Source organism: Salmo salar, chromosome 03, assembly GCF_965601325.2.
Source record: "Salmo salar chromosome 03, fSalSal1, whole genome shotgun sequence".
NCBI classification, from domain to species: Eukaryota; Metazoa; Chordata; class Actinopteri; order Salmoniformes; family Salmonidae; genus Salmo; species Salmo salar.
The window spans coordinates 101,253,503-101,264,985 of NC_138293.1; the positions used below are offsets into that span (position 1 = coordinate 101,253,503).

The following is an 11,483-nucleotide window of genomic DNA, read 5'->3' on the forward strand; positions in this document are numbered from 1 at the left end:
ATAAATGGACTTCACACAGTTCGCAATGAGCCAGGCGGCCCAAACTGCTGCATATACCCTGACTGCTTGCACGGAACGCAAGAGAAGTGACACAATTTCCCTAGTTATAAGAAATTTATGTTAGCAGGCAATATTAACTAAATATGTAGGTTTAAAAATATATACTTGTGTGTTGATTTTAAAGAAAGGCGTTGATGTTTATGGTACATTGGCGCAACGACAGTGCTTTTTTCGCAAATGCGCTTGTTAAATCATCACCCGTTTGGAGAAGTTGAAGTAGGCTGTGATTCGATGAGAAATGAACAGGCACCGCATCGATTATATGCAACGCAGGACACGCTAGATAAACTAGTAATATCATCAACCATGTGTAGTTAACTAGTGATTATGTTAAGATAGTTTTTTTTTATAAGATAAGTTGCTAGCTAGCATTAAACTTACCTTGGCTTCTTGCTGCCCTCGCGTAACAGGTAGTCAGCCTGCCACGCAGGCTCCTCGTGGAGTGCAAGACAAGTGGTTAGAGCGTTGGACTAGTAACCGGAAGGTTGCAAAAACGAATCCCCGAGCTGACAAGGTAAAAATCTGTCGTTCTGCCCCTGAACAAGGCAGTTAACCCACCGTTCCTAGGCCGGCATTGAAAATAATGTGTTCTTAACTGACTTGCCTAGTTAAAAAAGTTAAATAAAAACATCGGCAAATCGGTGTCCAAAAATACCGATTACCGATTGTTATGAAAACTTGAAATCGGTCCCAATTAATCGGCCATTCCGATTAATCGGGCGACCTCTACTTCCAACAACATTATCTTTCCTCATGATTCTCCCAGGCTTTCAACATTTCTTTGATTCGTCCAGTTGCATTAGATTCGGCGCTATAGCCCAACTGTTGTTTCAGCTTATTATTTTACTATATTAAAACATTTTAAAAATGTGTTTGTCCAATACGGGGCGACGGCATCGTACATCACAATGTTTTCTGGGTACATAATCACGATAGGACAAAGGTTGACATTGTGGGTGTACCTGTGGGTGTGGGGGTGTACCTGGGGGTGTACCTGTGGGTGTTGGGGTGTGGGTGTGGGGGTGTACCTGTGGGTGGGGTGGTGGGGGATCGTGTGTGTGTGAGAGTGAACTGACTGTTAATGTTGTCTCCTCTCAGTTAAAGATGAAGATCACAGACTTTGAGAACAGGAGGAGCTTCAAGTCCATATGGCTCAACAGCCAATACAGAGAAGAGGTAACATACACACTGTTTATATTACACACAGTAAAGATACAACTTTTCATTTGACTTTATACTCCAGCTTTTTGAATGTGATGTTTCCTGAGGCGACAGAACAGAATGTGACATTTTTATTTGAGGGTATTTTCATATCTGTTTTACTGTTTTAGAAATTAAAGCACTTTATGTATCTAGTCCCCCATTTTGAAAGTATCATGTATTTGGTGTATTAAAATAGTCAAGTTTAGTATTTGGTCGCATATTCCTAGCATGCAATGACTACATCAAGCTTGTGACTACCAACTAGTTGGATGAATTTGCGTTATGTTGTGCCCAATAGAAATTAATGTTAAATAATGTTTTGTCAATGGAGTCACTTTTATTGTAAATAGAATGTTTCTAAACACATGAATGTGGATGCTACCATGGTTACAGATAATCCTGAATGAATCATGAATAATAATGATCACTCATACCCCCAAAATCATGAATAATAATGATCATACTGCCCAAAATTGCTCCCCTGTTATTGGTTATGGTGGAGGGGGGGCATGATCAAACCACCCTATTATTAGTAGTAGTGTGGGGCGGGCCATGATCTTTAATGTTACACCAAAACAAGCTGCAAATTTATCGGACAAGTTTGTATTCACAAGCTTGATATATTCATTGCGTGCTAGAAATATGGGACCAAACACTAAACCTTTTGACTATTTTAATACACCCAAGTGAATTTGTCTCAATACTTCTGACTTCTTCAAAAGGGTGGAACTAGATGTATAAAGTGCATTAATAAAATAAAATAAACATGTGTATGAAAATACCCTCAAATAAAATGTTACATTCTGTACGGTCACCTCATATGAAAAATGTGATTTCTAAACTTTGACCCTGATGATGAAGAAATGATTTTCATAACTATCTCCCTCTCTCCCTCCAGGAGATCACTCTGTACCCAGATAAACACGGCTGTGTCAGGGACCTGCTGGAGGAATGTAAAAAAGCTGTGGAGCTCTCCGACAAAGGCTCAGAGAAGCTCCGGTAAGCAGAGACTGTGATAGACAGTCACCACAGTGCTGCCCTCTGCTGGTCAGGCCTGTATTACATCCAGTGGTTCTTCAATGCTATTATTATACCTCTGCTGGTCAGGCCTGTATTACATCCAGTGGTTCTTCAATGCTATTATTATACCTCTGGTGGTCAGGCCTGTATTACATCCAGGGGTTCTTCAATGCTATTATTATACCTCTGGTGGTCAGGCCTGTATTACATCCAGGGGTTCTTCAATGCTATTATTATACCTCTGGTGGTCAGGCCTGTATTACATCCAGTGGTTCTTCAATGCTATTATTATACCTCTGGTGGTCAGGCCTGTATTACATCCAGTGGTTCTTCAATGCTATTATTATACCCTCTGGTGGTCAGGCCTGTATTACATCCAGGGGTTCTTCAATGCTATTATTATACCTCTGGTGGTCAGGCCTGTATTACATCCAGTGGTTCTTCAATGCTATTATTATACCTCTGGTGGTCAGGCCTGTATTACATCCAGGGGTTCTTCAATGCTATTATTATACCTCTGGTGGTCAGGCCTGTATTACATCCAGGGGTTCTTCAATGCTATTATTATACATGACTGCTGCTGTTCTCTACTTTTCTCCACCCTGCCTCTAACCTCTCGCTTTCTCTCACTCACGCCTTCTCTCTCCCCCCTCCCACACTCCTCCCATCCCTCCCTCCCACCTCCCTCTCTCCAGACTGTTGGAGATAGTAAGCTATAAGATCATCGGGGTTCACCAGGAGGACGAGCTGTTAGAATGTTTATCTCCCGCCGCCAGCCGTACCTTCAGAATAGAGGTACATTCCTCCTCTCCTGCTAACCTCTCTCTCTCTCCACACCTTCAGAATAGAGGTGTGTTCTTTCTCCTCTTGTTCTCTCTCTGCTCACTCCTCTCTCTCTCTCCACACCTTCAGAATAGAGGTGTGTTCCTCCTCTCCGCCTAACCTCTCTCTCTCTCCACACCTTCAGAATAGAGGTGTGTTCCTCCTCTCCGCCTAACCTCTCTCTCTCGCTCTAGGAACTTCCTCTGGACCAGGTAGACCTGGATAAGGACACTGAGATGTTGATTCCCGTGGCACATTTCCACAAGGAGGTCTTTGGAACGTTTGGAATCCCTTTCCTGCTGAAGATCAGACAGGTGTGTGTTGTTTTACTCCGTTTCATGTCTCACTGACTGGATCTGGTGTGACTGACTGTTCTGACTGACTGGATCTGGTGTGACTGACTGTTCTGACTGGATCTGGTGTGACTGACTGTTCTGACTGACTGGATCTGGTGTGACTGACTGTTCTGACTGACTGGATCTGGTGTGACTGACTGACTTCTGACTGGATCTGGTGTGACTGACTGGATCTGGTGTGACTGACTGTTCTGTCTGACTGACTGGATCTGGTTTTAGTTACTATGTGTCTGTGTGTTGACTGTTCTACTGTCTCAGACAGAGGAGTGTAGGCCACTGTAGCTGCTGGTAAAGTCATTCATAGCCTCTACTTTATCACTCAGGATGGAACTTTCCGCTGCTACTATTTTTGCCATGTAATGTTGTTAAAACAAAATCATATTTAACGAAAATGTTATTGCTTTGCCACATTTTTTGCAGTATTACTTTAGTGCCTTGTTGCAAACAGGATGCATGTTTTGGAATATTCATATTGTGTACAGGCTTCCTCCTTTTCACTCTGTCAATTAGATTAGTATTGTGGATTAACTACAAATGTTGCTACTGTGGAACCATTTTGGGTTTCAGTTTAACTTTTGTATGAGTGAAGCTTTTAGTGAGATCTTTTAATGCATTAATATTTACATTCCAGTCCCCCAAACATATTCATTATATAAATAAGCATGTTTACTTTTGTCTGGGTTACCATTCCAAATACATGTAAATATTATTTGCTCATATAATTTGAAAGATGAGTAGTCTGGAGTAGACAGCGCCGTTAGTAAATACATAAACTGTGATGTGATTAGAGTTAATCAGTGTGTTTTTTTCTCTTCATAAATAGTTAAACATCTGCATATATTAACACTTGTTTTTAGTCTATGATTTTGTAAACCCTTGATGTTATTGTTCAATCTGATCTTATTAAGAGAGCATTTCAATGGCCAGAACAAATAAATATGGAGACAATGGACAACCTTGTTTAACTCCTCTGGGCAGTTAAATACTTTATGAGAAGTAACCATTATTTTATGATTTTAAATCTGGTGTTGCTGTACATCAAATCCAATTTATTTATATAGCCCTTCTTACATCAGCTGATATCTCAAAGTGCTGTACAGAAACCCAGCCTAAAACCCCAAACAGCAAGCAATGCAGGTGTAGAAGCACATGATTTTAACCTATTGTACAAGAGATTCCCCAAGATTTATCAATTTTTATTTTATTTTAAGTCTGCTGTTCTATTCACTATGCGTTTTGTCAGGGTCAGAAGTTTACATACACTAAGTTGACTGTGCCTTTAAACAGCTTGGAGAATTGTAACGCTGCTGGGTTTTTCCTGTGCGTTTGACTAACTCTGTGTGTGTTCTCAGGGTGAGCCGTTCAGAGACGTGATGAGGAGGATTCAGAGCATGCTGGAAATCCAGGAGAAAGAGTTTGAGAAGGTCAGTACTTTCTTCCTCCTCTCTTCTCTTCACTCCCTCTCTATTTCTTCCTTCCCTCTCTCTCCTTCTCTCTCCTCCTCCCTCGCCGTTGCTCTCTCTCCAGGGTGTTCACTAACTAAATCTGTGACGATAAACAGAAAATTACTGACGACATTGCCCTCTTACCAAAGCAGTTTTGATAATGTCGGTAATTTCGATGATTAGGCCACACAACTGCAGATTGTTAGTGTTCTAAAACCATTATTGGGTCAACAGTAATGTACAATTAACCTGCTTCCTGCAATGACAGTATCTGCCCAGTCCTTGGCTGCATTCCAAACACTTACGACACACCCTCTCCCCTCAGCCCTCAAATGAAGTGCATACTTAATGATTTAGATTTTTAAATGGACCGCCCTTGCCCAGAAATTCGTCTCATCCCGCAATTGTGTTTTCAGCCACCGGTAGCTTGTGGATGCTTTATATGTGTTAGTCAATTATTATTGCATGTCTACTTATATTAACTGTATCATTATTAATAGAAACCTACTGTAGGATAGCTAGCAAATTAATTACCTAGCTAACTTTAGCCTGCCTAGCTGGAACTTCTGAATGAGGAAAATGTTTATTTCTACAATTTCCAAAAGATAACCAAACAAAAACATCATTACTTTTACGAGAAGTGTTTGTACCGTCATGTAAATAAGTTAGAAATTGTGCTACTAATGCACATTAGTTTTTACTTACACTTGTATGTTGACTTCTCTGTATTGACGTTGAAGTTAAGTTTCGACTGACATTTCTTAGCGGATGTACAATCATCGCGAATTGAATTATGGGGCGTTTCAGGCCCCGACGTGAACATAATTGTACACTCGCAAACGGGGATTCCCCCAAGGGCATAGGGCGAGGGTAAGTAGACAAGGGTGTGTCTTTTATGAGTCTGAAACCTAGCCCTTGTTTCTCTGTGGGCTCTCACTCTTCCCCCCCCGCTTAGCACACAGAGTGAAGGGAGCGTTTTGATGCACACAAGCATACATACAGTTGAGCGACGTTTTGAAATGTAATTGCGGCGAAGACGGTTGTTAAAATGCCTACTGTTACTGTTAAAAACGAGTCGTTTCAGCTTTGTGAGTATAACAATTATTTGTCAACTGTCAATATAGAGGAAATAACACTATACTGGCGGAGTATGTCATTGAGATATCATATTTACAATTAGCAATATAGCTCATGTGTTTTGAGTTGCCAGTTCGTCAGGTGGGGAATTCTAGCATATAGGCTAGGACAATATTCACTGAAAACATGCAGGCACATTTTTCTCTAAAGAGCCCAAAATATCAGATTTATTTTGATATGTTGCACATTAAAAATATCCCATCATGCATTCCCAGAACATGTTAGACAAAATGGCTAACTTGTTTCATGTCTTACTTGGCACTGGTAGGTCAGTCTAGAGGCCTCCTGCTGCTAAGTAAAGCCATTTCATACCGGATTCACTGAATGAGGGAGTTATTTTATTAGACTTTTTGGTTGTAAGATCATGTTTTAATGTTAAAGTATAACACCTCCAGGAGTGTTACTGGGTGTGTAGACTTTAGTTCCAGCCCTACTCTAACACCAGATTCTACAAATCAACAGCTCAACAGGATCTTGTTAAGCTGACTCAGGTGTGTTTGAGCAGTGCTGGACCAAAAGCCTGCACACCCAGTGACCTGTCTCTCCAGATGGACAGTTGACCATGTGTTTTATACAGTAACAGTGCTGTACATTTGACTTTAAGTTATTTTCTTCACAGTGATATCGTTATGGTATTAAGTATCATTATACTAAGCTGGTATAGGTATCTAAGCCAAAATGCTGAACACTTAGTGATCTAGCTAATGATTAGCCCATTGGGGTAGCCTAAACAAATGCAGATGGACAACCCCATGCTTCAGCCATCTATAGCCAAGCCATTATGCTACTACATCCATCAGCCATTTATAGCCTAGCCACTATGCTACTACATCCATCAGCCATCTATAGCCTAGTCGCTATGCTGCTACATCTATCAGCCTTCTGTAGTCTATCCACTATGCTGCTACATCATCAGCCATCTATAGCCTACTTCAGCCATCTGTAGCCTAGCCACTATGCTACTACATCCATCAGCCATTTATAGCCTAGCCACTATGCTACTACATCCATCAGCCATCTATAGCCTAGCCGCTATGCTGCTACATCTATCAGCCTTATGTAGTCTAGCCACTATGCTGCTACATCAGCCATCTATAGCCTACTTCAGCCATCTATAGCCTAGCCACTATGCTGCTACATCATCAGCCATCTATAGCCTACTTCAGCCATCTATAGCCTAGCCGCTATGCTGCTACATCCGTCAGCCATCTATAGCCTAGCCGCTATATGACTACATCTATAGCCTAGCCACTATACTACTACATCCGTCAGCCATCTATAGCCTAGCCGCTATGCTACTACATCCGTCAGCCATCTATAGCCTAGCCGCTATGCTACTACATCCGTTAGCCATCTATAGCCTAGCCGCTATGCTACTACATCCGTCAGCCATCTATAGCCTAGCCACTATGCTGCTTCAGCCATCTAAAGCCTAGCTGCTATGCTACTACATTCATCAGCCATCTATAGCCTATAACCAGGAGGGTTGAGTATAAACTGCTTTATGAATACTGAGTGTTCTTTGTTTGTCTGCAGTTCAAGTTTGCGATAGTGATGATGGGCCGGCATCAATACATCACTGAGGATGAGTACGAGGTCAACCTGAAAGACTTCCAGCCACAGCCAGGTACACTACTACTAACTTATATCAACTACTACTACTAACTACTAGTTTTGCACGGTATACCAAAACTTTGGTACTCTTTTGAGACTAGAACATGAAAAACGGTTGGGTACTACACTTTCTGTTACTTTCGGTACTTCTGTCAGAGAGGATCCAGTCTGTCTCGTAATTTGTCTGAATCTTCTCTTGGGGGCAGTAGCTAGCCAGGCTACTTGTCTTCTCTGGGGGGGGGGGGGGGGCAGTAGCTAGCCAGGCTACTTGTCTTCTCTGGGGGGGGGGGGGGGGGGGGGGCAGTAGCTAGCCAGGCTACTGCTACCACTACTAACTACTGCTACCACTACTAACTACTGCTACCACTACTAACGACTAATAATAACTGCTACTGCTACTAACTTCTACTAATACTATCACTGCAACTACCACTACTGACGACTACTAATACTATCACTGCTACTAACTACTACCACTGTTACTACTACTGCTACTATTACTACTAATACTAACTACTACCACTGTTACTATTACTACTACTAATACTAACTACTACTACTACTGCTACTATTATTACTACTACTACTACTGCTACTATTACTACTACTACCACTGTTACTACTACTAATACTAACTACCACTTACTGCTACTACTGCTACCACTGACACTGTTAACGACTGCTGCTACTACTAACGACTACTACTACTACTAACTACTACCACTGTTACTACGACTAATACTAACTACCACTTACTGCTACCACTTACTGCTCTCTCTCTCTCTCTCTCAGAATGTTAACTATGTGCTATAGTTGTGTAACATCCCTCCTCTCCCCTCTAGGTAACATGTCCCACCCTCGACCCTGGTTAGGCCTGGACCACTTCAACAAAGCCCCGAAGAGAGGTCGCTATACCTACCTGGAGAAAGCTATCAAGATCCACAACTGAGCAACCCTCCTCTCGCCTCTTCCTCCTCTCTCCTCTTCTTCCTCCCTCCTCCTCTCTCTTCCTCCTCCTTACCCCACCATAACCACAGACTGTAACCAACCAAGTGTCTGTGCCCCACCTCTAACACCTTCCACAGACACCGTGATGTCTCCTGATGTCTTCTGTCTCTGTCACACGGATCCATCCATCCATCCATTAGCAGGCTGCTGATGATGATGATGATACTATACCACCCCTTCTTCCCCCCTTCCTCCCAAACCCCCTTCCCCACCCCCCCACCACCACCACCCTTCTACTGTTTTTGAGGCTGTTAGGTTTTTGGCTTCTCTAACTCCGACTGCCTATTTTTGTCTGGATGAAAGAAATGAAATTGGAGAAAGGACAGGATGATGAACTTTACTTTTTCCCGGTTTATTTTTTGTTTTGTTTTTAATAATAAGAGTTGTTTCGAAACGTAAAGAGCGCTGCTGCATATAGTGGGGGGTGACGAGGCAGAGAAAAGAGATAGACATCATCATTAGCAGAAACCAAGAAGGATGATTTGGTCTTTTAAAGAAGTGAACCAGTTGCAGAAGGGTTGAAGCTTGAGACTAGTATTCCTGATGTGATCCCCTTCATATTCCCCCTCCCCTTTAGTCAACTAGTCAAAGTGTTTCCATCTTTAAAAAAAAATCAGTTTTTGTCTTTTTTCTGCAATATCTTCTTGTATAATAAAATAAAAATCCACAGCATCTGTTTAAAATAAATGTAAAAAGAGAAGAAGTGGTCTGTACTTTCATCTTGCACGTTGCCACTTCATATCAAAGCCGTTTCTCAGGACTGGTAAATGGCAACTTTGGTCGTACTTATGATTTTAATGTTGCCCTTCCTCTCCTCTTTTCCTGCCCTGTTATGTTCCCTCCATCCCTCTCTCCCTGAGGGTTTGTGATGGGGTGTATCTCCTCTGGTGTTTGTGCTGGGGGAGTTTGACTGAGCAGTGCTGCTTTAGTAGGAAGCCTCGGCCATTAGTGAGCCCTCTGGTTTCACCATATATACACAGAACCAGTGTTACTATAATTATTATTAGAACAACAAACACACTGACCTTTTTTCTTAAGCACAGATGGAATGCCCCCCCCCCCCCCCTAAAAGCCCATCATAGTTGGCTTTGTGAAGAGATTTGAAATTGTGTGTGTATATATATAAAAAAAATTAAAAAACCACAAAAAAAACCGTGAGATGAGAGAAACAGAACTTCGTTATTGGTTGGCTACAAACTGAAAAGATTCAGGTGTTCATATTCCTTGTGTAGTTTTTTTGTTTAGGGTTCCTTGATTCTTTAGATTCTTGTTGTTTTTGGTTCTGTTTTCTCATTTTTGTTTTAACTAACGGCACCCGTTGGTTCTGATAGTGATGTTAAGGGTTAAGATAACGAGCTGCGGTACCGACCGGTGGGATTAGGGTTCAGAAATGATGCTAACTTTTCCCCAAAACTCCCAGCTTTTCCACAAATCCCAGTTGGAGGATTCCAGACTACCTGCGTATACTCCTCTGATTCCGAGGAATCTTCCAACAGGGATTTCTGGAAAACCCAGGGAATTCTGGGAAAGTTACTGGAGTTTTCTCACCCTAGATGAGTTCAGGGCCCGTTATCCACAAAGAGTCTCTGATTAGGAGTGCTGATCTAGGATCTGTCCGTACAAGCTTATTCCTTTATGATCTAAAAGGCCAAACTGCTGCTAGACCAGCACTACTATCCTGAGACTCTTGGTGGATACGGGCCATGATCAACACCCTTGTTCCTCCTTGATTTGGTATTTTTCCAGTTGAAGCTCGTCCCTGTAGCAGCAGTGTACCACAACTACTCCTGTATATTGCCTTTTTTTGCTGGAAAATGTATGTTGAATAAAATTTTCTATAAAAACATGTCCGCTCGCTGCTAGTCCCATCTGAGCAAAGTTAAAACCAGGCCTGTTTTATATGGAGCGAGTATATAGACAGTGTGGACAAAACATTAAGAACACCTTTCCATGATGTTGACTGACCAGGTGAAATGCTTTGATCCCTTATTGATGTCACTTGTTAAAAAAATCCACTTCAATCAGTGTAGATGAAGGGGCGGAGACCGGTTAAAGAAGGATTTTTAAGCCTACAGAAAATTAAGACCTGGATTGTGTATGTGTGCCATTCAGAGGGTGAATGGACAAGACAACAGATTTAAGTGTGTTTGAATGGGGTAGGTGCCAGGTGCACCAGTTTGTGTCAAGAACTGCGACGCTGTTGGGTTTTTCACACTCGACAGTTTCCTGTGTGTATCCAAAAATGGTCCACTACCCAAAGGACATCCAGCCAACTTGACACAACTGGGGGAATCATTGGAGTAAACATGGCCCAGCATCCCTGTGGAACGCTTTCGACGGTCCATACCCGACGAATTGAGGCTGTTCTGAGGGAAAAGGGGGGTGCGCAACTCAATATTAGGAAGGTGTCCCTAATGTTTTTTACACTGTAATATACTGTATGTATGTGTTAAAACAATGCTGAGAAGGACAGCACCAAGACTAGCAAGTTGTCTTGTAGGCCTACTTCCAGAAATATACCAATTATTGTTTAAAGAAAATATAGTGGAGTTGTGGTGTGTATCTACGGTGCGTTCGGAAGTTGTTCAGACCCTTTGACTTGTTCCACATTTTAAGTTACAGCCTTATTCTAAAATGAATTAAATATTTGTTTTTCCTAAATAATCTACACACTACCCCATAATGACAAAGTGAAAAAGGTTTTTGGAAATGTTTGCAAATGTATTAACAAATATCTTCTCTCGAAATTGAGCTCAGCGGCATCGTGTTTCCATTGATAATCCTTGATGTTTCTATAACTTGGAGTCCACCTGGAATT

The 11,483-nt window shown here is 41.8% G+C and overlaps 1 protein-coding gene across 1 annotated transcript in view; it reads left to right on the forward strand.

The window, feature by feature from the left end:
* LOC106594924 (ubiquitin carboxyl-terminal hydrolase 7) overlaps positions 1–10,511 on the forward strand; it is an 82,814-nt gene extending 72,303 nt beyond the window's left edge. Inside the window, exons 25-31 of the mRNA XM_082972958.1 lie at positions 1,159–1,236; positions 2,162–2,262; positions 2,979–3,078; positions 3,300–3,419; positions 4,814–4,885; positions 7,580–7,670; positions 8,500–10,511. Coding sequence (XP_082829084.1) covers positions 1,159–1,236; positions 2,162–2,262; positions 2,979–3,078; positions 3,300–3,419; positions 4,814–4,885; positions 7,580–7,670; positions 8,500–8,606 — 669 coding nt within the window. The 3' untranslated portion in view covers positions 8,607–10,511. The remainder of the gene's footprint in view (positions 1–1,158; positions 1,237–2,161; positions 2,263–2,978; positions 3,079–3,299; positions 3,420–4,813; positions 4,886–7,579; positions 7,671–8,499) is intronic.
* The last annotated feature ends 972 nt before the right edge of the window (positions 10,512–11,483 follow it).